The 27,839-nt window shown below is 43.4% G+C and overlaps 1 protein-coding gene across 4 annotated transcripts in view; it reads right to left on the bottom strand.

Moving 5' to 3' along the window:
• CPEB2 (cytoplasmic polyadenylation element binding protein 2) overlaps positions 1 to 14,094 on the bottom strand; it is a 68,349-nt gene extending 54,255 nt beyond the window's left edge. The window contains exons 1-2 of one of the 4 annotated variants that reach the window (XM_083630401.1): positions 12,079 to 14,094; positions 6,171 to 6,461 (exon numbers count right to left, since the gene is read on the bottom strand). In XM_083630401.1, the coding sequence (XP_083486527.1) occupies positions 6,171 to 6,461; positions 12,079 to 12,711 (924 nt within the window). In that variant the 5' untranslated portion in view covers positions 12,712 to 14,094. The remainder of the gene's footprint in view (positions 1 to 6,170; positions 6,462 to 12,078) is intronic. The other 3 variants (XM_083630403.1, XM_083630402.1, XM_083630404.1) reach the window with 3 other exon arrangements.
• Positions 14,095 to 27,839: the final 13,745 nt, after the last annotated feature.

The following is a 27,839-nucleotide window of genomic DNA, read 5'->3' as shown; positions in this document are numbered from 1 at the left end:
TGTTGGACCTTATTGCCCTTTTCCTGGTGTACTCTTAATAAACTTTCACAACTGAACTAGTGGAATCAGTATGTGACTGCCACCCTCAGGATTCGGGAATCACCACGCATCTAGGTTGCTTTGGGTTTAACGCTATTGAAATCTAAGAACAGAGTTAGGAAATCCAGTAATTTGCCCTATTGTCAGGGAGAAACAGAGTGCTGGAGAGCTGACTTTACACTCTACATAAATTGCAATGGATTGGCTGGAGACATGAAGCCTGCTAGTCCAGGATCCCGTGATTTAACCATTAATTGGATATCCTCATTCCATACCCCTTGTTTCTGGGGATATAGGTGACCAAAAAGGACTGGTGACAGCAGCAACTACTGGATATTAAGACTCAACTCTTAGTACTGCAGGGCAAAGAAAGGGGTGTGAGATGCTCTCCTAAGCATCCTCCCTTCTTCATGTTTTTCACTAAAGCTGACCTCCTCAACATGGGGTTAGAAAGAAGCTAATTGATATTTAAAACTATGGAGATAAGGGTTTAAGTCAGATAACTGCATGACTAAGATAATAATAATAATAATAATAATAATAATAATAATAATAATAATAATTATTATTATTATTATTATTATTATTATTATTATTTTTATTTATACCCCGCCCTCCTCAGCCAAGGCCGGGCTCAGGGCGGCTAACAAGCAATAATAAAAACAAGATGCCTTAAATTAGGCATGATGTGAAGAACTGGAAAAGAGAGGGGCTTTTTATACATGCAAAAACAATAAAAAGTACAATATGGGTCATTCAATGAAATTTATTGGCAATTGATTAAAGGAAGACAAAAGAAAGGACATCTTCACACAATGCATCATGAGAGTTCTCTTGGCACAATAAATGGTGAAGACCAGGGAGTGAGATGACTTTAAAGGGGGATTAGACAAATTCATGGAGCATATGTTTATCAGCTATTAATCATGTACACTAAATGGAGTCTCCAGATTCAAAGGAAGAGTACCTCAAAGTACAATGGGGGAGGGTACTGTATTCATGCTTTGCACAAATCTTAATCTAAAATACTTCCATATGAGAAACTGCACAAGTCCTGCACATAAAACTTTACATGTGAAAACAGCATTAAATGTGAGGAAAAGCTACAATTCATGACAACCTACTAATGTGTCAACAACTTTCTACTATAGGCACAGGGCACTATTACATGCATACATAGATTCATCAAGGTGTTTCAGTCCAGACAACAGGAAGAGATTGCTCTATTACAGAGACAAACTACATGTGATGCAAAAGATACTGATGGCATATTTTATTTTTTTGCTAAAAGTGCATATGAACGAGGGTATTTGACATCTAGATCAGGGAGGGCAAGATGTATAGGGCAAAACATACAGGTGCAATCAGAGAAATGGGGTTTCAGGGGGGAAAATGAACTGGAAAATTCAATCTCATTGTCTAGCCTGCAAATTAGGGTAATTTGCAGGTTAACTTACATCTGAAAACTTTCAGTTAGCATGGGGGGAGGGAGAGTAGAATTTGGTGCCCTACAGAGTTCTAATTTAGTATGGCTGTTTTATTTGTATTTAATGCATTAAGCTAAAAACTTTGAAAGTGCTTACCTTGTCTAAAACTATTTGAAATTTGTTTCTACACATCCATACTTAGTTTCCACAGAAAATAAAGCTACAAAATGTTCTACCCCACATGACTGGGTGCAGTTTGTGCTCATATTCCACTCCACGGGGAAAGTATTGTTGGGGTTCTAGTATACTAGCTTCTGCATAGCATTTTAGAGCACCAAAGGTAATAAGGCCACCAAGACCCCTAGATCCTTTTCCCATGTACTGCTAGTAAGCCAGGTGCCCCCCATCCTATATTTGTGCATCTGGTTCTTCTTGCCTAAGTGCAGAACCTTACATTTGCCCCTACTGAAATTCATTTTGTTAGCTTGTGCCCAGTTCTTCAATCTGTTAAGGTCATTTTGAATTCTGATTTTGTCTTCTGCTACCCCTCCCAGTTTGGTGTCATCTTTGATTAGCATCCCCTCAATTTCTTCATCCAAGTCATTTATAAAGACATTAAACAACAACAGGCCCAAGACAGAACCGTGTGGCACCCCACTTGTTACTTTTTTCCAGGGTGACAAGGTACCATTAATGAGTACTCTTTGGGTTCAGTCAGTCAACCAGCTACAAATCCACCTAACATTTACATTGTTCAACCCACATTTTAGCAGCTTCCTTGTGAGAATATCATGGCAGACTTTGTCAAAAGCCTTACTGAAATCAGGATACACTATGTCCACAACATTTCCATGATCTACCAAGTTTGTAATTCCATCAAAAAAAGAAATCAGATTGGTCTGGCATGACTTATTTGTGAGAAACCCATGCTGGGGCTTAGTAATCACAGCATCCCTTTCTAAATGCTCACAGACCAACAGTTGAATTATCTGTTCTATGATCTTCTCTGGTATCGATGTCAAGCTCACCAGTTGGTATTTCCTTGGTCATCCCTTTCCCCCTTTTTGAAGATGGGGACAATATTTGCCTGCCTCCAGTCTGCAGGGTCCTCACCTGTTCTCCAAGAATTCTCAAAGATAATAGACAAGGGCTCTTAACACACACCCACAAGCTCCTTTAGTACCCTTGGATGCAGTTCATCAGGCCCTGGAGATTTGAATTCATTTAAAGTAGCTAGGTTTTCCCTTACTACCTCTTTTCCTATCCTGGGCTGCAGCTCCCTCCTTATATCATTTATTCTGTTATCACCAGGTTGGGCATTGCTTTCCTTTTGGGTGAATATAAAATAAAAGCCGTATTTACCTCGAGATCACACAGTGTTTGTTGGGAAAAGATCTTGCAATTTTGCTTTTAATAGCAGAAGCCAATAAGCCAGTAGGATGGCATGAATAATCATGTCATATAACAAAGGCAGAGAATTACCGTATTTTTTTGCTCTATAAGACTCCCTTTTTCCCTCCTAAAAAGTAAGGGGAAATGTGTGTGCGTCTTATGGAGCGAATGTAGGCTGCACAGCTATCCCAGAAGCCAGAACAGCAAGAGGGATCTGGGATTCAGAATATTTCTTTTCTTGTTTTCCTCCTCCAAAAACTAGGTGTGTCTTATGGTCTGGTGCGTCTTATAGAGCGAAAAATACAGTAACTGGAAGATAGCACTGTACAGGTGCCCGTGTAGATCATCCATACTTAACGCAGCCAAGATGCAATGAGGAATAATCACAATCATAGAACATACTCAGAAGAATAACTGAACTGTTATGGTGCGGTCTCAGCTACAATAGCTGCCAATCTCTCCACTCATAAAATGTGCAAAAGCCATTTGCTATTCCAGAAGTGTGGGAAACAACAACAACAACCCTATTGTCTTATACTTGTTTTATCTGCTTGCTTACAATTCATAAACAATTTCATGCTATACAGAACAAAATGATCCTAACTACTATCAACTTCACAGATTAAAGTTTATTAACTTTTTTATATAAAAAAGTAGACTTGACATAAATACTACAAGGTCAGAATGAGAATGTCTGTAGCTCATGCTGCTCCTCTTCTTTTTAATTCACATGCTTTAATGTTACAGCCTGGGAGAGCTTAGCTTCAATATGATAAAATTAGTTTCAAAAACTGTATAAAATGGTGCAAGGGTGGAGTCAAACATGCATCCTTTGTTACCATGGATGTCGCAACACATTTATGAAATCTACTTCACACAGCACTAAGAAGTGTATAAGGAATAAATTCATGTTTTCCCAATAGCAAAGTATTGTGTTTTCAGTGCTAGGAAAATTCAATTCCTTCTCAACAAGACTTCCTTGAAAGTGATCTCCAGATTTCTCATAGTAATGGAAATGCCACTGCACATTAATAAATGAAAGATAATGGTCATACTGACTACTAACCTCACTGTTAAGATTAAGGTATTTTTCGTACTTTGAGAATACTTTCAAATGAAGGAAGAGTAGAGGAAAGACTCTGTTGATATATGGGGCACTGGCTTAGCAGTATAGTAAGCAGTATTAACAGTCAAGGCAAAATAGAATAAGACCTCCTATTCCTGAATGACAACTCCACCCAATTACCAGTACACAATATCCAAGTTGCTTCTCAACACAGCAATATTAACCATAACCCTTTTTTTAAAAAAAATTACAGTGTGTGTGGAACAATTTTCAATTTGCATTCCCAAAACCATAAGCAATATAAACTCTGGGACTTTATCAAAAAAATATTTTAAAGCCACTAAATTCTGTACAAGTACACGTGTATCACTCACACAGATACCTCAAATTTCTGTGCCACTCAAACATCTACAAATGCATCAAGAAAAGCTGGCCCAACAATAGTATTATGAAGTTTTAGAACTTAATACCTAACACATGCAAAAACTAAGTGTTGAATGAAAGATGATTTTCAAGATAGGACACACAGATTTATACAAAGCCATCTGCTGCAGTTAAATCCAGTTACTTCAACATCATTTCTACACAATTCTGCCCTGCAGGATGCAAGCTTCCAGCCTAAATGGGGAGCACAAAACTATGCCCACTAAAGGCCTACTCAATGTCGAATGAAAGTGTTGCCTCCTGTATCTTTGATCTGAGGCGATCTACATTGAAATTCCATTTTCAACACAACATGGTTGATTTATAGTTTGTGATCTTCTACACAGATTGTTTTCTCATTACTGTCTAAGCAAGCCACTCCACTGTTATCTATTAAGATTTTTTTTATGTGCAATATACTTTAACACTGCTCTGGATAACATCTTATTGAACTCTAATCCTAGCCTTGGTTGCAACATCTGCTAGTGTACACAACATCAACAGCACCAGACTCTTGGGGCCCAGGGAACATTTTTTCACCTGTGTTGGGAGTGTCTGATTGTAAAAAAAAGTCATGGCATAATGTGTTTCATTAGTTTTCCATTATCTTCAAAACTTCTATTCAAATAACTCTACAAGGCTGGCTTTTAAATATATGGCACAACCAAACTCGACAACTGCACCCCAAAGAACTTACAACATGGCTGCTGGTACCACCTAGGATTATCCACGTTGCAAAAATTGAAGACACTAGGATCTGCAAATTTCTTTATGGTATAACAATGCATGGAACTTGACAACCAGAGAAATTATAATGTACAATGTAAAGTCCCCAAAGCTCTCAAACACCCAGAACATACTTTACTTTATGGTGGGACTATATTACTCATACTAATACAAATAATTTTCATTAATAAGTCCATATGCCATGCTTTGAAGAAAAGCATGGCATATGGATTTATTAATAGTTGTTCTTTGATATGTGTCTACATCACTCATGTACTCATTGAAAGAAATGATAATACAACACATTTTCTTTGATATTTCTGCTATTGCCTTGTTTTGTAGTTTATGCAAAAGTGAAAAAAACTCAATCCCCCCCCCCCCCCGATTCTCTAAGTACCAAGTTGCTCATTTCAGTGGTATGAAATGCAGGGAAAACTGACAAGGAAACCAGAGTTAATTTACAAGGAAAATCATATGACAAAAGTATAAAAAAGAGAATACTTGCATTCCAAATCTAAACATTTGCAGTGCCATGTTTGCAATTCCAGCAGAAAGTCATTGCTATACTAATGCAGTATCAAGATCCGCAATGCTAAGTATTCCACCGTACTGACTGTTGACTTTCATAGCAAGTTTCAGGGTGCAAAACATTGCTCTGACAATATACAGTGGACCTTCGGGTTACGTGACCTTCAGGTAACATAACTTTCGGGTTGCAAACGTGGCCAACCCGGAAGTGTATACTTCCGGGTTTCATCACGTGCGCATGCGCAGTACCGCTCTACCACGCCGCGTGCATGCGCAGAAGCGGTGCCTCTAGATGCGGACTTTCTGGGGTATGTACGAATTAAGTTTTGTACCAGAACGAATTAAGTTCGTATCTAGAGGCTCCACTGTATAAACGTTACAAAAGTTGCATGATTAAGGAAGTATTCAGTTTTATCTCATTCAATATCTACAGAGAGAACTAAACAACACAAGCTATATATTAAGGAGATGTAACTGTAGTCAGAAAGTACTTTTTCAGCCATCTTACTTATTTAAAAAACAATATGTTGGCAAAAGTTGAACAACATGAAAAGGCTGTGGTTACATACCATTCTTACCTGTAAGGGTAAGAGCGTGTTACTGTTGCTGTCTGTTCGGAAAACATTATCTTCAATCCATGATTTAGGAGTCAGCGATGGAGTAGAACGAGTAAACTTGGGAGGAGCTATGACGTTACCAGAAAACGGCTTCTTTAAGGGAGAGATCTGGTTCATAGTTCCTGGAATTCCCATGTTTCCAGTTCTACGATGGTCTCTACCATGCACACTTCCCCAAGACATATTTCCTGTGCTCCAGCCAGTACTCTGATGGTTGCTCCAGGGTGATGTCTTCAGAAGAGGCTGAGGAGGGGAGGTGAAGGAGGAGAAATACTAAAGTTATTTGAAAATATTTCTGATCAATTTCTTAAAAAGTATTGGTAACACAGCCTTATCCTATGCATGACTGCTCAGAAATTATTTCTGCTGAATTCAGAATTCTGCTTACTCCCAAATAAGCTTAATACTACAATCTTATTAAAGCCAAATTGACTTTTTCTGGATCAGGGCAACAGGAGGAACACAAAACATAGTTCTTAGTTCTGATAAACCTAGCATATACAGTCATACCTCAGGTTAAAGTAGCTTCGGGATGAGTATTTTCGGGTTGTGTGCTGCAGTGACCCGGAAGTTACTTTCGCCGCTCGCGCATGCGCTCAAAATGATGTCACACGCATGCACGGAAGCGGTGAATCGCGGCCCGTGCACATGCGGACATGGGTTGCATTCGCTTCAGGATGCGAACGGGGCTCTGGAATGGATCCCGTTCGCATCCAGAGGTACCACTGTACGTAGTAGTGACATGAGAATGACAATAGGTATCTCTGGCGATTGCTATGAGAGGCTCAAGCTCTCTATTCCCATCTCAATTTTTGCATGTTATTTTTCTAGGGCAGAACTTGGGGACCCAGCCACTTTAAGTACTAATCTTATAATACCAAGGAAATAAAACTTTTTTCTTTCTGCTAATTTCCTCTCTTGCTGTGACATCAGTCCCACACTCACTCTCTCTAAAAAAGTTTTAGTGCCCCTCTACTAATGAAAGCAAAGATGTGACTGACTAAAAGAGTACAAAACCAAAAGTTGCCACTTATTAATAGAATCTATTTCCTTAAGGCTGTATGTGTAGACGGAAACAGATGAATCAGGATTTAAAGAAAAATGTCAAAACTACATGCCAGATTTATATCACAAAATGATCAGCCCTGTTCTCTCACAAATTAGGAAATATTTGCAATTCCTCAACTTGAGTGCTTGGTTGAACTTGCAGTCCAGAGTCTCACTGTTCTGTATCTCTAACATTATTCATAAATAATTAAAATGAAAACTGGCACTTGCTTTATACATACCACTGAAGGTTTCTCTCTCTCTCTCTCTCTCTCTCACACACACACACATAATAAGTATTTATCCCTATTTCAATAATACTATCTTCCTATATACATTTATTTTGATAAGTGAGGTGATTCTCTCAGGATTACAGAAGTATGCAAGGCTTAAAGTGCAACTCAAAATTAAGTCTTACTGTGTTCAATGGGGCTTGCCCCCAGGTGATCAAAGTACTGTATAATACTGCACCTTTAATGTCCCACAGATATTTGCTAGCTCAACTGTCCATAATACTTATGTGTACTCAGCTCTTTATCTTTCAGACTGTTGGTGTGACAGAAATAACTGTTACAATTTTCAAAGGTTTTCTGACTAGTCACCTGGAAAAGATTCTTATTTATCACAGCTGATTGGGCGAGTTGCTATTTACAAGCTTAAGGTAGCTATATTTGGGGTTTTTTATGAAACAGAAAAAGCTAGGCCATAAAGCATCATCATATACAATAAAAGCATAAGAAGTTGATGACTTAAGAAGTATGTAAAAGCATAGTAGCCCTAGGAAAGGTAGAGGGATGGTCCAGGTGGGGGGGGGGGATATGTTGCACTGAATAACTATTCAAAATTCCTTCTTTAGCTTTTGGTACAATATTTTATGTCAAGTGGTATGACGGAAAAGCTTTTCAATGTCACTGATACGGGAACAGCTATAGCTGTGCAATGTGTCAACCTCCAATGTTAATAATTTAACACTTGGCTTAAAAAACAACAACCCCATACATTTAAAAAGAATTTGGGAGGGGAAACTTATAGTACTGCAACAACTAGAGGGCTACTATTCCCATTAGCCCCAGTCACCATGGCCAATCGTCAGGGATGATGGGAGCTAGTATCTCAGTGTCACTATATAATTATTTCAAAGTGAAATATTTTGTGATACATCCTGGTGAAGAAGATATATAAACCATTTGGGTAGGATAATTAAGAAGACACTAAAGTCCTATATAATTGCAGATAGACGTGGTCAGTCTTGAATGTCTCATGCTGCAATTTTTAGGAGAAATATGCATCATACTGTAAAACTAACAGTGAAGGTAACAGGATTTAACAGGATTTTCATCTTTACAGCTAGTCTGATGCTCACCAAGTACTACTATTTATAAAGCTTAAAGCACAAAAGGCAGAGGAGATTTCTTTTGCTTTGTGAAAAACTTAGAAATTGTTTCTGTAATTCTTAGCTTGTCTAACAATAGACCGAACAGTGAATATCAACGATACTTTTTAAAAAATCTTATTTTAGTTTCCCCATTAAATACAACTTATAATTCTTTTTTGTTTTGTCATTGTAGGTCTTTATTACAGAAACACAGTTGGTTACACAGACAATCATAATTAGATTCTACACCATCATGGGTGACATTTGATCTCAATCCACTTTTGACCTGCTAGGCAGCCACTTACTCTCTCAGCCATCTGTAAAATGGGAGCAGCAGCAATCTACTAGGCCAGCTTGTTCCAAGAAGAAGCAAGAGGCCTTTAACATTAAAGAGCTTTAAATGAATCAATAAAAAGATTAGAAGGAAAATGTTTAATACTAAGCATAAATGCACAATACTAGAGCACAAACAAAATGCAGCAGACTACCCGATGAACAAGGAAGTTTAAAGCTAGTCTGTTATAGAAAACATGAAACTGTAAACTTATATTACTGTGAGTATGCAGAGCTCATTGAAAGACGAAAGCTTCCAACCAATGGGAGAAAAGGTTTTCAGCCCACCCATAAGGTAGCAGTAAGTGCTGCATGCAAAAAGACTGGGACAACCTGAAATACCACACTGAAACTTTTCTTGGCATCTACAGCTGCTTATGCAAGCTGCTTAGCACATAGCTCAGAGTTGCAAAATAAAACGTAAGCGGAAATTTGTGTACAGACCTATTCACAACCTGGATAAATCAAGATACTCAGTTTAAGCTGCTTTAGGCCAATTTATGGGTGTATGGATTGGAATGCCAGATTTTGTTTTTTTTTTTAAATAATATTTATTGAAGTTTCCAAAATACAGAAAGAGAAGAAAAGAAATTATGAAGATACATTCAGAACCTTATTTTCAAACATCCACTTTCTGGGACTCCCCCCTTCCCCCACCCCTACCGTATTCCCCTTTCATATTGTTGTTTCCACAAGTTCTATTTCTGATTTAAAGCACAATTTATATACCCCATTGTTCAAATTTAAATTTATACAAACCTTATGCAACACCCTTGATAAAAAAAAAAGCAAAAGATCTCTCCCCATAGCCCACCCCCTTTTCTTTCCACAATGTCCCCCTTTTTTCCCATTAAAGTAAAAGCACACAGAATAAAAGTATAAAAAAATAAAAAATATATTAGAAAAAAGAAAACCAATTCAGAAAATAGTTGCAAGCCTTTGGATTCTAATTCTCCCTCCCCTGGAATGCCAGATTTTGGACTACCACTTATGGTTGTTGGTTTACACATATGTATAACTCATTTAAACAAAAAACAGTCACTATAAACTAATAAGCTTGTCTGAAACAGATGTTCAAAACTGCCCTGTTCTGTTCATTATGAAGTTATGATGTTGCTGATTCACTGCAAAATAAAACTATTCAATAAAAGCAAATAAAATCTATAGGTAGTATAACAACCCAGTGAATATTGCTTAAACATAACTATAAGTTATGTAGACCCTTCATCATGGGCGTAGCCAGGATTTTGATTGATTGCCCCCCCCCCCGCTACACCCATGCCCTTCATAACTGAAATCCTGTGCATACTTATCCAGATGTAAGTTGTACTGAATACAGAACGTATTTATTTGGTAATTTATTTGGTTTGAAAAAACTGATAATCTGCTTTTTGAGCTCATACTCCACAAAGTGGCTATCATCGTTAGGTAAAAATACAATACAAAACCATTTACAAATATCTAGCGGAAAAACCCAATGCAAAATAAATAAAAACTAGCAGTAAAATTCAGCAGATCTCAGCATAGAAACCCTAGTTTATTTACAAGTAAACATGCATAAGATTGCACTGATTGTATTGTTAAGTGCGTGAAATGTCTAGGCCATATTATATATACAGAGAATAAATATTTAATGGAAAAAGCCTAACCATGTTTACTCAGAAGTAAGTTCTACTGAATTCAATAGGGCTTTCTGCCAGTTAAGTGGGTTAAGACTGCAGATTTGATCAAGAGGACTGGGAAGAGAGAACTGCCAACTGAATGCTAGTACAGTAATTTAGTATGAATTACTGTAACAGAAACTAAGAAAAAGATGTGGGAGTTAAAGGTCTCCTTTGTCTTCCTAGGACTTCTTCACATATTACCGAATTCCAACAAAGAAAGCACTTTCATGTATTGCACAATGTAAGTCCAATAAAAGAACGCCGTATGTGACAATTACACCTCAATGGTTGATTGCCCAATGCACACATACTGTGCAAAAAAAGCAAACATATAAGATCATTCACACACAACTGACCTACACACAGGATTCATTTTATCTTTATTTTTTATGACTTATTTTTCACATTGGAATTTTGTAACTTGTGAAATCATCCTAAAGATTATAGCACATATTTATTCCCCCTTGCAAAGGTAACCTTTGCACTAGAAAAGCCATATACATGGTCACAAGTGTTCCCTTGTGAGCACATTGGACCGGGAGGTCAGGTGTGGTACATCTTGTCTACTCCCAAGCCCTAGAAAAACTCCTCTCTCCGAAGGAAGGCACCTTGGGGCCCCCACCCTGCTCCACTAGCCAGCTGGTGGCTTGACACTGTTTTGACACTTCAGCATGTGCATTTGTGTCCTTAAAAATCTCTCGCATGTGCAGACACACAGCCTACCCAGGTGAACTCACTTCACTGTTCTCTTTGGCCCCCCAGCCCCTTCCTCCTGCAGTCCCTCTCCTCAAAAACAGATTCCTGCCACAGCATACATGGCAAACTCTTCTTGGAAGAGAGCAACCCTATAGGACAGGGTTCAAACCTGAGAAGCTTTAAACCCAAACAGAACTTGCCACCATATTCCTTGGTCAATTTTCATGCATTCGAAATGAGTGTGTGTGTGTGTCCCCATTCTTTTATGTTTTCAGCAAAAACAATTTTTAAAGCAAAAATAACACGCATGCACACACATGCGTTTCCAAAACAACCCCACTAAGGTCCTTCAATCATAGGACATCCTCTTTCGACACACACACACACACGCGCGCGCGCGCACACACTCCTCTTCCTTTGACACACACAGAAACACACAAACCCTGTTTCACCACCAGCTTTCTGTAAGCAATTAAATCCCTCTTTACCCAGCCCTCCTGCCATTAAACAACCTTCCAAACGGGGGAGGACGACTGTTAATACAACGTTTTCCTGCGTGATCATGTATTCAATCGATCCATCGATAGGTCCAAACTGCTTCCCCGCGAATGCCTTGATGGGACGGCGCGCCAAGGCGACCAGGAGGGCCAGATCGGGGAAACGGCCAGGAATCGGCAACAGCTACCACAGAGCTGGATCTTCTCCTATGGGTCGCCACCCCCCCCTGGACCCCCGAAGCACCCACCTGGTGGTGGTTGTAGGAGTTCCTCTGCTGCAGGAAGGCGGCTGCCGCTGCGGCCGCGGCCGCCTGGTGTTGGTGGTGCTGCTGCAGCTGCGGGCTGACGGGCGAGCGCCGGTTCTGCTGCTGCTGCTGCTGCTGAGGTAAACTGATCTGAGGCGGCGGCGGCGGCGGCGCTGGCGAGAAGGGGCTTCCGAAAGGCCCCACCGAGGCGGCGTGGGTCGACACGGGCGAGAAGCTCTGGAAGAAAGCCGGGTTGAGGGACGACGGCATCCCGCCGCCCGCCGCGTAGAAACTGCTGCCGCCCTCCGAAGACGACGACGACTCCGGGCTGGGCGGAGGAGCCATGGCGGCGGCTGAGGCGGCCGGAGGAGGCGGCTGCTGCTGCGGCGGCTGCTGCTGGCCCGGCGGCGGTTGCTGAGGCGGCGGCGAGGTCTGCACCGACCACGGCGTGCCGAAGCTGGGCAGCGGCGGCGGCGGAGGGGAGGCCGCGGCTGCCGAGGAGGAGCCTCCGCCGTGAGGGCTGCCCAGCTCGGGGCTCTGCAGGCTGCTGAAGCCCGAGCCCAGCCCGCCGGGCAGGAGGCTCCCGGCGCTGCCCAGCAAGTGGCTGCTGCTGCTGCTGCTGGGGGGAGACTCCATAGGGAGGAGGGCGAGAAGGGAGCGGGCGACGGCGCCGCTTCACCACCACCTGGCAGTCGGCGTCGCCGCCGGGCGCCACATCGGGGTCGGCAGAGCGAGCGAGCCGAGGGACGCCGTGGGTCCGACCGCGCTGGCGGCGGCGGCGGCGCTTGGGCTGCTTGGCTGTGAGGAGAAAGGGCGGCTCAGCTGGCGAGGCGGCGGCGGCGCCGCTGAGGGAGAGGCGGGAGGCCGCCGCTGGGTGACACGCAGCAGGCGACTCCCTCGTCCGGGTCGGGGTTTAAAGCCGGCCGGGGCGGAGAGAAGAGGAGAGCGGTGGGTGGGGGCCGCCGGCGCCGCCCGCTTCGCCCGGCGCTCCAGCCTCGCCTTCCCCGCGCTCAGCCCCGCCAGCGGCGCTCGCCCTCCCCTGACAAGCTGCTTCGGCTTCTCGGGGAAGCGGCGTCCGGAGCGGCGAGAAGGACCGAAGGCGACGCCTCCTCCCTCCGCCGAAGCGCTGCTGCTGCTGGCTCGGCGCTTTCCTTTTTCTCCCTCTGCAGAGTCCGGCTCTTTCAGTCAATGCAAAGGCTGCCCTTCTTCTTCTCTCCCCCTCCTCGCTGCTGCTCAGTTTTTATTTTGTTGGTGGGGGGAGCCAATCTTCCTTCCTGGCTTGCTTCGCCCCCAAAGTACCCGGCGATGGCGAAACCAGACCTTCCCTGCTCGTTGCTAAAAGAGGCTTCGGCTGCAAAATCATGTATTTGGGTTCTTTGGGGGGGGGCAGGGGGCGGAGAGAGGCGGGGAGGGTTTTAACTAACAAAAACCTGTCCTGGACCAAAAAAAAGAGGGGGGGGGAACAACCACCGCCCTTCACGGAATAGAAATTGTCAAAGTTATTAAAATAAAAAAAAAGATTCTGTATATGTATATCTAGAAGCAGCCCTGTTTATGGCTGGTGTCCAACTCTATTGAATAGATTTCCTCACGTCACTAAAGTACTGGGGAAAAATCCCCCTGTGCTGAAAAATAGCCCCCGCTTTAAAGAAGACATTGAAAAAATCATTGAAAAAAACCCCTTCCGAATCCAGAGATTTCTTTCTCTCGGTATGTGCATAAATACATATATCTGCCTATCTATCGATCTCATTTATCTGCATAAGAACCGAAGCGACCCCCGCCGCCCTCGATCTCGTGCTCTTCGCAGCTCCTGTCAAAGCCCCTCCATGTTCTACTGTCCTGCCCTACAAACGGCCTGCGCAAAAGAAAGGACTGGGAAGACAACCCCCCCCTCCCCAAAGGGCGGCCGCCTCTTTCCCCCGCACAGGATCCCCGCGCTTCGTTTCTTCCGCAGCCGGTCTGTCAGCCCCGCCTGAGCAGCGCCAGCCCCGCCGCAGCCGCCCGCATAAGAACCCGGAACTGCCGTCACGGCCGTCACGCATCACAATCCCGCCCCTCGCAAGTCTGTCAACGTCCCCGCCGCGCCCTCAGGCCCCGCCTCCTTTTTCATTATTCATGCGCCGTCGGCTCGTGTCTCTCCGCGGCGTCTTCGACGTCGGTTATTCGGCGCTGGGGGGAAGCCGGACGAGACCAACGCGAGACATTTCATTAGGGGGGGCTTTTCTTTTACAAAAGATTTATTAACGCGGCCGGAGGGCTACGTTGGCTGACACGGTGGAAAGCTCATTTGGGTGTTTTACTTGGCTGCGTTGGGAAACAGCGTCTCCGCCCCGTCCTCTCTCCCGACGTCCCCCAGGAAGAGCGGCGTAATCGGCTCTCCCAAGGAAGCCTGACGTCACTCTAACGCCTTGTTCGCGTGGGACACGGTCCCGCCCACCTCTCGCTTTGCAACGTCATCAGTCGCTTTTCGCAAGCTGCGGCAAGTGGCTCGCTTTGGTTTTGGTTCAGTATATTTCTATGCCTCTTGTCATTGAAATGAATCCCAAAGTGGCTCACAAACAACTAATAACGACAACATGGTAGAACACAACAGAACATCACAAATGCAGCATAGATCGTATAAGATAATTAACGCATCATCAGTGAAACAAACATTTACAATCTAAAGAACACTGTTAACAAGGCAGCAACTAAAACAAGCTAAACATCACAATACAGCAAAAGTCACGTTTTAAGATTGACAAATAAATACAGCATTTATAATCTATAAAGTAAAGCCCAGAGAGTAGGGGAGCGGGAACTAAGGTGGTGGGAACTTATCTGCTGGCTGGCAAGATGCAGATTCCTGCTCCTAATGTTTTATTATGTTTTTATATGTGCTAGAAGCCGCCCAAAGTGTCTGGGGCAACCCAGTCAGATGGTGGGGTACAAATTTAAAAAATAAAAATAAACAGCTATAAATATAGAAAGAAATGAAATAAAACAAACCTTGATTGATAGCATACAAACACACACACATACACACACACTGTTAAAACCATGCAAATAATTACAATAATAAAATAATAAAAGCAACATGACGCTAGCCCTGTCATTAAGAGTAGTCAGTTCCCAAAAGCCTGTTGGAATCAGAAAGTCCTTCACTTGCTGGTGGAAGGATGGCAAGGAGGCAGTCTAGTTTCTCCAGAGAGGGAGTTCCATTGTTTCGGAGCAGCCACCACCGAGAAGGCCCTTGGTATCAGCTCCAGCCCTTTCTCATGCAACCATTCTGTATCAAGTGGTGGAGTCTCTCCTGGAAGTAGCATTTTTACGTTAGTGAGACTGGTTGGAAAGCTTCAGCATGTTCCATACAAACATACATTTATCTGCCCAAGGTTGAGCATCTGAAAAACAGAAACATATCCCAGTGTGGTCCGTTTGGGCTGGGGTGTGAGCCTGTCCACCACTGCTATGTGCCTGTTGCCTCTGCCCTCACCAGCTTTGGAGGAGACAAGGGAAGGGCAGCAGCCCCTGTACATAGCACACATAGAAGTGCTCTTGCTGGCCTCATCCTGCCCAGTACCGCAGCATACTAGCACATGCATGAAAATGTGCAATTGTCAAATAGAAAGCATTAAAAAAATAGTTTTGAGGATAATTATCAGCATGACAGGCTTTCTCCCACTCTTGTCTAACAACTGCTCTGAGAAAATGACAAAGCCGGCCAAAACTTTTCCACTTTGTTACTTTAAGGCATGATTATCATTGGTACATCAGAATTCTGAGGGAAACACAAAGGGATGTGATAGTTGGGTGTGACTGATGAACTGAAGGCCCTGCCTGATGCCCATTTTGAATGTGATGTTATGAGGAAGGAAGCAGGAAGTATAGTTGGATTGTACTTCCTGTTCCAAGTGCTTCTAAAATCCCTCTTCCAGCACCAGTGGTTGGAGCTATGAGCTGCTCTTATATGGCCCATTAGCTGTTCAGTTAGCCCTTTCAGATTTCAATGGTTTCGCGATTATCTCCTTTTAATCAATCCTGAGAGAACCTTGAGGATCTTAAAGATGGTGCCCAAGTCTCTGTTTGTTCCATTCTCCCTCTCTCATCTCCTCCCTCAAATTTGCCTTTCTCAATGCCAACAACAAAAGAAGAAGCAGTGAAAGCAGCTACTATTTCATTTAGAGGTTGCTGGCCAGTTCTGATCTCTGAAGGAATAGGATGGGAAAAACTAGAAGACTATAGCAACGGTCTTTTAATATATACAGTAATTTAAAATGAGGGAAAGAATCAAGACTTCTCTGTCATAAAAACCAATGTGTTTTTTCTGGCAAGCTAATATGCAGCAGCACTTTGAATGATCTAGCAGCTTAGTACATAAACCACATTTCCCTCATTTTGCTGTACTGCAGATAAATTACGGTAGGATTCCTTCACTGCATGCTCCTTCGTATAGCTGTCAGACGTACTCCTCCAGCCCTGGCCAATTTATATGAAAATTGTGTTCCTCAAGACTTTCTCAGGTCGTACCAAACAGTTATTTACAAAATATGATGGCAGTTCACAAGTAAAACTGATTTATGCTTTTAAAACGGATTTTAAGGTCTTATACCTGGTACGAAGAAAGTGTACCAGTGGGAAATTTGCACAAGCTGTCTGCTTGCCTCTTGGACATAGTGGATAAAGGTACATGAGCTTGGCTGTCCATATTTGCATGTAGTCCTATCGGTGCTTGCAAAAAATGAGCACTTTCAAGCCACCTTTCCCTTTCACCAGCTCTGGCACCATTCTTGGATGTTGGAATGCATTTCACTTGATGCATCACAAGTTATGATTGCTATGATTTACAATGAACTGAAAAAAATGTTTAAGATAACCTTTGTGAAAAATCCAGAAGCTTTTTTGCTAGGCATTTCAGGTCAAGATTTGCCAAAAGAGAAGAAAAAACTTTTCATGTGTGCTACAACTGCAGCTAGGATATTGCTAGTACAAAGATGGAAAAGTGTTGAAATACCAACTAAAGAAGAATGGCAAGGGAAACTGATGGAATATGCTGAAATGGCAAAACTAATGGAAAGACTTTGAGACAAGAACAATAGAGATTTTAAGAAAGACTGGGAACCATTCATGTCATACTTACAGAATCAATGTAAAGAAATGGAATCACTTGCAGGATTTGATTAAAAATGGTAAAGGGACCCCTGACCATTATGTCCTGTCGTGACCAACTCTGGGGTTGTGGCGCTCATCTCGCTTTATTGGCTGAGGGAGCCGGCGTACAGCTTCCGGGTCATGTGGCCAGCAGGACTAAGCCGCTTCTGGCGAACCAGAGCAGTGCATGGAAACACCGTCTACCTTCCCACCGGAGATTCGGGGATTCAAACCACCGACCTTCTGATTGGCAAGTCCTAGGCTCTTTGGTTTAACCCACAGCGCCACCCGCGTCCTAAGGGTTTGATTAAACACTTGCAATTAAGAAAGCAAATGTAGGAAATAGAATGATGATGTTAAAATGATAAGAGAAGAATAATGACTATTTAATTTTTTTAAAAGAATAAGAAATAACAAATAAGCAGGAGGAGCTAAATATGCCAAAAAACCAGCAGAGGAAGCTGAGGGAAGTCGTGGAGGGGAGGGGGAAATTGGGGAATGGTATTTTTGTTATATGTTATGATATTTTTATGTTTAAAAAAATGTAAAATCTCAATAAAAATTATTAGGGTGGCGCTTGAGGGGGAATTGTCATCGCGCCACTCCTTGGTGTGTGGAGTGCCTCAGGGTGCGATAATTCTCCCCGATGCTTTTTAACATCTTTATGCGCCCCCTTGCCCAGCTTGTCCGGAGTTTTGGGCTGGGCTGCCATCAGTATGCTGATGACACCCAACTCTATCTGTTGATGGATGGCCATCCTGACTCGGCCCCAGACACACTGACCAGATATCTGGAAGCTGTGGCTGGATGGTTACGTGGGAGCCGGTTGAAGTTAAATCCTTCGAAGACAGAGGTCCTCTGGCTGGGACGGGACGATATGGGATTGAGGGGGCAACTCCCATCTCTTGCGGGGTGCGATTAGTGCCAGCACCATCCGTTAAGAGTTTGGGTGTAATCTTCGACACCTCCCTCTCTATGGAGGCGCAGATTACAGCTATAACAAAGGCGGCATTCTCCAGGTTCTCCAGGCATGAAGCGAGAGTGATGTGGCTCCATGCTTGTTATCCACCCTTGTTATCCGAGCTATGTGTTCCCGGGCCAAGATTTAGGGATGTTTTACATACACGTCCTTCTCCCAGCAACCAAAAAACGAGCAAGGAACACTGTGATACATTGCATCTTTATTATCAAGCACAAAACAGCTTTCTTTTTAAGAACCATAACTTATGGTTTAATATTTGTGTGCAGGTGCTCACCTTTGTGGGAAAAGAGAGTTTTGTCTGAACTGCATTTTGCTGAAGAATATTGAGTGATCCCTGCCATGCTGCAGAGGCAACTTCTTTCTCAGGAGAGCATCTTCAGCTGTGAATACATATTTTTCAATACATATGCTTCAATGACAGTCAGCTGTCATGTCCGTAACACATTTACCACCCACCAAGGATTCTTTGCCCCTCTTTGTGACCTCTTGCCTGCTTGCCATACTGCGGCCATGGGGCACAGATGGTACCGTCCTGTCAAGCTATGGCAGGTGACAGAGATGTTCAGTGATTGGTAATCATAGGCTGTAATTAGCCAGACTGGATGCAGACTCGGATAATAAGGAACCAGCCAGCTGCCAGTCATGAGACCTGGTCTTTTAGACTATGGTAGAATGGCCAGGGGTGAGAAGTAAAAGAGAGAAACAAATAAGCCTTCCTTTATTTCTTATTCAAATACAGTGGTACCTCGAGTTACAAACGCTCCGCTAACCTGGAAGAGTTACCTTGAGTTGAGAACTTTGCCCCAGGATGAGAACGGAAATTATGTGCCAGCGGCTCAGCAGCAGCAAGAGGCCCCATTAGCAAAAGCACGCCTCTAGTTAAGAACAGTTTCAGGTTAAGAACAGACCTCTGGAACGAATTAAGTCCGCAACTTATATACCACTGTATATTATATGTGGAGAGCTCTTTTTTTGAACAAGTTTTTAAAAAACTCAACAACTCTGAGGGAAAGTCATTTCAAAGTTTTGCATAATTGGCATGTGAGCGCTTTAAAATTAAGTATGGGCAGGGGCAGTACCTCTGATGGGGGGTACCCTGCACAGTGGCAGAGCTAGCTGCTCCTGCACCCGGAGTGGTGGGGCGATCGGCATGGTGGTGTGATCCTCGGGGGGTGGAGGTGATCGCGGTGCGGCGGCGCAATCGGAGGGGGGGGGGATTGTGGCGTGGTGGCGTGATCCTCCCGGTGGTGGTCCAATTGCGGCACGATCCTCCGGGGGGCGATCGTGGTGAGGCAGTGCAATCCTCCCGACGGGGGGGGGGGGGGCGATCATGGCAAGGTGGCACAATCCGCCTGGCAGGGGCCCTATCATGGTGCTGTGGCATTATTCGTCCAGGGGTGATTTTGTCACCCCCCTCTGGGATAGAACCCGGGACAAGCGCCCCCCCGTCCCCAGATCTAATATAATAATTTTCAAGTAAAAATGTCAAATTTGTATATTTAAATTTTTGAAACCATTTTATAAGAACTAAATTGAACCTTTGCACATTTTTCATACACCTGGTAAATGATTTATTTTATTGCAATTAGCTGGATTTCCCAGAAATTGCACAATCTCTTGTGGTCCATGGGAAAACTGGCAGCTTTAGGAAGAGGCAAGCACAAGAGAAAAGTTAATGATTTTCTTGATTCTCCTCACTAGTTTGTTCCACTATGAAATGGGGACATTAATGTTACAATGGCATGTCACCGCTTTTAAAAACAAGCCAGTGTCAGAGAACATTTCGTTTTATTTTGCAATAACCCACCACCCACACCCGCCTGCCTCCTGAAATTTAAATTCTATCTATTAAGAACAGATACTTGTAATCCTTCAGGGCTGCTGTGCAGAATGATCTGGATGACCTTCCCTTTATGAAAAGCCATTCTGATGTCATAGAAAATAGATATGGCATCTGTAAATAAATTATTCAGCGCTTGGTGCGGAGATGGAGTTACACGTTGCTATTGTTAAGAGGGGAATATGTAAAGCCTGACCCCAGAGTGCAGCTGTTATCATCGTGATTGGTATCCTGCATTTCCTATTGTTTGTGATTACAACATACAAGTGGGGCAGGGAAGCCGGGGGGGGGGGGGGGGAGTAGAGAAAAGGATGCCTGTGCATGGAGAAAATTTGGCCTCAGCGCTGATTGCAATTATGGGCTTCTTAGCTCAGGAGCTATTAGTCTGGAGGAGCAGGTTCAGTCGCTGCTCCCCAGCGCACCCCGTTCTCCCCCACCACCCGAATCTGCAATTTCAGGGGAAGTGGATGTGCTCACCTTCTGTGTTCGCCAGCTGGACTTTACCCAGGCGACACAAACTGAATTGTGTCAACAGATGGCAGAAAAAAGGAGGACATAAAAGACAGTATCTCAAGTCTGAAATATTAAACAGGTGCAGAGGTAAGGAAAACTAAATGATCAAAAGCCCAAGATAGAGAGTAATAACTGTGCCTCTTAGTGTCTCACATCTACTGTCCTCTCTCTCTCTCTCTCTCTCTCCCTGCAGTAATAATTTGAAGGAAGGATGCATTTAAATGGCGTATTCCGAAGGCGCACAAAGGAGATGCGAAGATATGCTTTTGCTGAACTGCGGCCTAGCTGTGGCGGACGTGTGAGCTTGTGAGGGACACTGAGTTGCTCTTCACACACAGTATTATATAAGCTAAATGGTATCAAAAGTCCAAATACCACCCCCCCTCCACTAATGGATATTGGTCTAGTAAAAGGAATCTCTGCCCTTCATCTTTTGGAGTGCTCACGTTCTTTTCCGTGAAAGCAGAACATGTCTGCTGAAAGAAAAGCACCATGGCGCTCTAAACTTTGAATGCAGCGCATGATATCTGGCAGAAAGCATTTGTTCCAAGGCTCCCCCGCCCCCCCCCCCCCCGCTGCCAGCTGGCATTACTATAATGCCTAGTAATGTGAGGTTGCAGAATCTTTCTCTCCCTTCAAGATTCCATTGTTAGAGACGATCATAATGATAAACCTTAGCAATTATATAGTTTATTTTGCATGTTCGAAGCATATCACATCACATTATCTCTGTAATCTTTACAGAGATCCTGTAACTCATGCTTAGATCTTTATGGGGTGTGACAATACCTCTTTATTTCCCCCAAATGTGTCCTGTCCTGCTTTCAGACCACCACTGCAATGCTCTCATGTTCCTATTGCCTCTGCTGTTTTAACATACATTATTTGTTATCTTGAAGCATTTGTTTGTTTGTTTAAATATCAAACCAGCACAACTAAACATAACTACTTATTAAAGTACCTGGGTACAACAAAATGTTTTCACAAAGCATACAGGCCTACAGAGTTGGGAGGGCATTCTACAGTCATGGTGCCCTTTGCCCGTACTAATGTTCTGCCTTCTTCATAATCTGCTTTTTAAGCCTGTTAGTCTCCAGAGCAGCCTGTCACCCATCCTTTATCAATGAGCTTGACCTCTAGAGCCAAGTGACTCCCGTGGAATGGCTGCAAAATGAATGGGCCAGCCCAATGCAGCCTTCCTGAACCCTCAAAAATATATCTATATTACCAACAGATAATCCCAGAAACATCTGCAAGATTCCTGTGTAGTCAATATGGCAAATGTTGCATTTTAAATGGGTAGCCCTGCATGATGACCTTCGTCGGGAGAGAGACGGGGGCTATGTGACCTTGCGAGTTCTCCTCAACCTCTCAGCAGCTTCCGATACCATCAGCCATGGCATCCTTCTGGAGAGACTGTCTGAGTTGGGGGTACGTGGCATCGCTTTGTGGTGATTCTGGTCCTACTCAGATGGTGATGCTTTTCAGCCCTGTGAAGCCTTCAACGTGGAGTTCCTCAGGGCTCAGTTTCATCCCCTATGCTATTTAACATCTGCATATTTGCACTTTTGTCTTGTATTTTTTTTATCTTGTGAACCGCCCTGAGATCTTTTGTTGAAGGACTGTGCCTAAATCTAATAAATAAATTAAAACAGTGATATAAGTAGTTCTGACTTTGAAATATATCCCACTGGATTGGAGGAGGGGGCAGACTTTATTGCCATGATGACAGTCATCCATTCCAGGCTTAGGGGCCCTCAAGCAATTGCAGGAGACAGTGGGAAGTGATGAGGGATGGGCATGGCAGGAAACTGGCGTAGTATCATCACATGGAATGGGAATACTAGGGTTGATGAGAGAGCCATCTCTCTCCCTCTCGCTCTTTGGCTGCACTGTGCAGCCCAGCAAAGCAAAACGCCGGCTTCAGGGTGATATGAAGGTGGTCCTTTCTCATGTGATTGGAGAACTACTCTAAAGCAGGGTTTGGGCACATGGTAGATAGCAAAGGCAAACTGAACTCAGAGATTTAAAAAAGAAAACTACGAGGGTCATTTTGTTTTTGTAATGGTCAAACCTTGGACTGCAACCATACATAATGAAAGAAAACAAAAAAGAGAATACAATGCCATTGAACATTTCTTTTATTAGGGAAGAAATGTATAGTATATCTGCAATGCAAACAATATCACATTTCAAATACTCTGTTCGCATCTATTGCTACAGTGTCAAATTCATGATCTTACCATGTGATTTCCAGAAATGTAGAAATAAACTCCCATTTTGCCAGAACCTCGTGATATGTTCTTCATTCTCTTATCTTCATATATTAAGTAACCTTTCTGTGAAAGCTATATCCCATATCTCCAATAACTAATCTACAATTTAAAAGTCATGTAATTTCAGGAATGCCGGGAGTGTCATTCTGAGTGGCATTATGTGGGGGGAAGTGGTCCCCAGTGACAGGCAGGGGGCACTGGCCTCCCTCCCTCAGAATGACACCATGTCATGATGTAGCATCGTCCCAGGGCGTATTGTTCTGGGCTGGGGAGGACAATGGCAGCCACGTGCAGCAGGAGGTCTGCAGGAGTCCCACCAAGTTTCACGTTCCCTCAGAGACACCACAATTCACAACTAGAAAGGGTTAGAGAAATAGGGTGACAAAGTGAGTTTTCTGAGTTTGTATGAAATGTCCGACTTGAAGGGAGTTTTGAAATGGGAAATCAGTATTCTCCACAGGCAATTCTTATTAGGGAATAAATGGACAACTTTCTACTCATCAGTCCATCCAGTGGGAGCTGCCCTCAACCATCCTTGTTCAACTTGTCCATAAACAGAACTGATGGCAAAAAAAAAACTGGATCAGTTTTTAGATTCTCAGATCTTCATTCAAAGTTTTAATCTGCACCCTTATCTAATCCTGACGTCAGTGCACAAAACATATTCCAGTGGAGTCTTAAAATAATTTTCTTCAAGCTCCCTCCATGGAGAATTACCTCCTGCTAAAAGCCATCTTGCCAGGAAGTGTAGATGACATAGGAGCATAAGGCAATAACAGGAAGACCTAAACCCTCGTCCCCAGGGAGTCTTGCCAGAGTAGCTTTCGTTACTCTTGGACGTTTGTCATGCCATACAAAATTCAAAAGATTTCCCCCGTTCTCTAAGTTTCACTGGTGAAATATTAATGGGTGGATTATGGAACAGGAGCATCAACTACAGCACAACTTTCTAATGCCCCACTTTTTAAAAAAGTTAACGCTTTGCAGGAAAAAAGTTCTGTTTGCACACATTGCATTTCAGAAAGCATAAATATTTTAACATTTCAAAGGCACTCTGCCAAAAGGAAAGGTTTTAAATGTAGAGTTACCAGCTGTGTTTTACTTTGCTGGTGTGAATATGTGTGTGTGCATCTTACTTCTCAGGTCTGATAGATCTGTGAGGCCATTGTGTGCCACAAAGAATAGTAGAGAATGATCAGTCTATGACCTGCCTGTATTTTATTGTTAGATCTCTCACAGGGCAGTCCTATTCAGGTCTACACAGAGGTAAGTCCCATGGAGTTCTACAGGACATACATCTAAAATTCCTATGTGATTTTTAAAAAATGGTTGGGATCACCCTGTTAGCATGTAGCAATCACACTGCTTCAGGCAGTCCTCAGTCCCACGCTGCCGCCATTCTGTCTCTTCTTGGCCATTCAGCAGAGCTTGAGCAAGAAGCAAAGTCCAGAGGGCTCTATTCAGACAAAGCAGGCATAATTCTCAATGGCTTAAGGTGATTGTTGAAGTGCTGTTTGTGCACAGCTCTAATTGCTAAGACTATTATTAATAATATGATCACAGACTCATGTGTAGGGATAGGAGAGAAATTTCTCATTGGTCTTCTCCCTATAAGCCATTCCTGCATTGCAGATATTTGGACTAAATGGCCCTTGGGGTCCCTTCCAACTCTACAATTCTATGACTCTGTTAGTCAAATGTGCGTAATAAACTAACCTTAGCTGGGTCACACTTGTGGAGGAGCTGCTTCTTTATAAATACATATATAGTGGCACAACAATCATCTTCCTTGGCCAGTTTGCAAAACAAATGCTGCCTTTTTTGTTTGTTTGCTGTTTCCTTGTGTTTGCTGGTGAAGGTTAGGAATGTAAATTAAAAAGAGCCAGGAACAAGTGAGGTGGGGTTTCAAAAATGGTTGCTGCTATATATTTTATTTTGTCATTTATTGATGGGTTACACTTCACCTTTTGGAAAATATCCCCACAAGCCCAAAAATGTTAAAACAGCACTCCTAAAAAATTATAAATAAATAAACAAAACTCCAGCCATAAATGGCCTTGAATTTTAATCCCCCCCCCCCAAAGCTCATTTTAAAGTACGTGGGGGGAGGCACTTGCTGGAATGGGCTAGGGAAGAATTTCACAATTCTTCAGGAAAGAATTGTGCAGAAAAGGACCTGCGTCTGGTACTCCCAAATGAGTACCTAAAAGTAGGTACCTAAAAGTAGGTCCGGAAATAATGACCATATGCACTGGGAAAGTTTATATGAATGATGGTGGTCCTTTAAATAACCAAATACTTATTCAGCTCTATGAGAAGTGGGGGGGAAGGAGAGGGGGAGAGAAATACTAATGGGAGAAACCAAGTCTGGTGTTTAAGTTGAGTCCAGAAAGATGAAAACTACTTTAGATGATAACAGGTCTGGACAATGTCATGTTTGACCATTATCCCATGTTAGCTCACTTGTTTCTGAAGCAGTGTTAAGTTGGCCAACACGACAGACTGCCCAACCAGTCTTGCTAGAAGCCAAGGTACAGGGAGAGGCTCATTGCTGGATCTTATTTTAGACATCAAGGGTTCAATTAAATCATTGTCATGTAAGTTTAGGCGCTGAGTTTCTCGGGTTACTCCCAAGTTTAAGCTATTGTATGAAGAAGAGAAATGAAGCGAAAGGAATGCAGGGCGCCCTGAGGAGCTCAACATTATGACAGGTCAGAAGGGTGTTTTCCAGAGGCTTGCAGGATGTGACCAAGCTACTCTTGCCTGTAATACTAGCACTCAGGTTTTTTGCCCCACTGTGGTCTCTTTCTGAATAGTAGGAATAGTGTGACCAGGCTGATTTACAAAACCGAGTATCTCTGCTCCAGCGCTTGTGAGCAGAACCGAGGCAAGCACTGCCTGCTCACCAGCCTGCAGCCACCTCTCTTTCCCCTTTCCCACAAACCCAAGAATGCTGTGACAGGGGGCAGCTACCATGGGTGCTCCCAGGACCCCAACAGAGTATTTTCCTACTGGGGATTTGGAGACTGCAATTAACTTCTCGTTGCGTGAGCCAGGCACTCCCTCCCCCTAGGAGCGCCCGCAATGATTACACAGGACATGTAACTTAGGTCAAATAAGACTGCAACTTTTATTGATTACAGATGAAGGGTTGGGCAAGGCATTGGGAAACCAGTTTGACCATCAGTCCGCTTGCTGAGGTATACCATTTTGGGGTCAACCTGAGGCAAAGGGGACCTGATGACACACATCAAGTAGGTACCCCCTGTGGGGTTGTCAGCTTGCAGACCTTCCAAGTGTCCCTATACTCCAGGGACAGACCCAGTTTTACAGAAGCCATCCTGGTTTCTGATTTGATCCTGAAATGTCCAGATTTTCCCTAGGACGCCCTATTTTCATCAGTGAAATGTTGGAGGGTGTGAGTTTGAGGAGTGCTATGGCCCTTAGCCCCACCTCGGCTTCCAGACAGAAGAAGTTCCTCCTGGATTTCTTTACCGGGATACCCCTGAGCTTTAGAGGGGCATGCAGAGGTTACAACCTCACCTCCACCAAAGACTAAGATTTACCCTATCCCTTAACCACCAAACTTGTGAGAATTGCTATGAGGCAAAACCAAAGGACAGTCCCCTGGGCAAATTCCAACGTGGCCCTGAACACAGCAACCAACAGTAGACATATCAAGGTCAAGTAGCACACAAAAGCAGTGGCGTAGCGTGGGGGGTGCAGGGGGGGCGGGCCGCACCGGGCGCAACATCTGGGGTTAGGGCAAATCCATGGGTTAGGGGGCGCAAATCCACGGGTTAGGGGGCGCAAATCCACGGGTTAGGGGGCGCAAATTACTTGCCTTGCCCTGGGTGCTGACAACCCACGCTACACCACTGCACAAAAGCCAACACAAAGGAAGGGAAGGTGGGAGATCCCACAATGAACTGGACAAAGAGGTGAACCACTTAACCCTTCTTTTGCCCCCCCCCCCGGGCTTGGAGGTAGGGGGAGTGTGAGGTTGGGGCAGGTGGTTTGCAAGTGTTTACTGGCCACTTGCAATCCTTTCATTGGATCATTTGCAAAAGCTTGGCTGTTTTTGTAGGGTTTGATAATGCTTCAGATGGCATTTTTGTACATTAATGCATTTGTTTTGTTTACTGATTTGACACTGTGATTCTTTAGAATTAAATTAGTCTCCAAAGAAATAAGAGCTATCAAGTTCCTGTCATACTCTGCTCCTGCGCAGCTGAGAACAGACTAAATGTAATCTGTATTCTGAAGTGACAGGCCACCTAGCTGCTCAGACCACGGAGCAATCTTTCTGATCCAGAAGCTCTTATAATTTATTTATTTTAGGAGTGTCTATAATGTGCTTTCAATGGAAAGTCCTTAAGGCAATTTACAAAACATAAGAATACCAATAAAAACACAGTATCATAAAAACATTAATAATAAAACAATTCTTTTATGAGTCAGGGAATATCACTTGATCTCCTCAGGCCTTTTAGTATAAAGTGGCTTCCTTAGCTGGTTTCACTGCATCAGAAAAACAACAACACCCAGAGCTGTGTGGTGGCGTCCTGGAAAACCCTGCCCGACAGCCCTCTACTCTTTTCAAGACATACTGTAGGTGTGATACATATTTGGTAATGGAATGAAGTTGAATCACATTAATTGGTGACTCTTCTACAGCTCATGTGTGTTGGATCAATGGGTGCACATGGACAACCTTTTAAAGAGGGCAGCTGGCCAATGAAATAAGGTAAAGGGGAAATGAAGCAAGCAAAAGGGTTGGGATGCACACACCCTAAATTAGCCCTGATTCACGCAACTACTTGTTTTTCAATCCATGCAGACTTCCTTGCACATGGTAAACTGGTTGAATCAGCTTTTACTATGAACACTGATTGCTAGCATGCCAATTATGGTGGGTGGGTGAGAATTCTCACAGCTATGAATGTGCTGGAAGTCTATAGCCATGCTACGATAGTCTCTCCACAGAGGCAGATAACATTACATGCCACATAGACAAAAG

The sequence above is a fragment of the Podarcis filfolensis genome, assembly GCF_964270895.1.
Source record: "Podarcis filfolensis genome assembly, chromosome: 9".
NCBI classification, from domain to species: Eukaryota; Metazoa; Chordata; class Lepidosauria; order Squamata; family Lacertidae; genus Podarcis; species Podarcis filfolensis.
The sequence above is the reverse complement of the archived record's forward strand: the minus strand, read 5'-3'. Positions and strand labels throughout refer to the sequence as shown.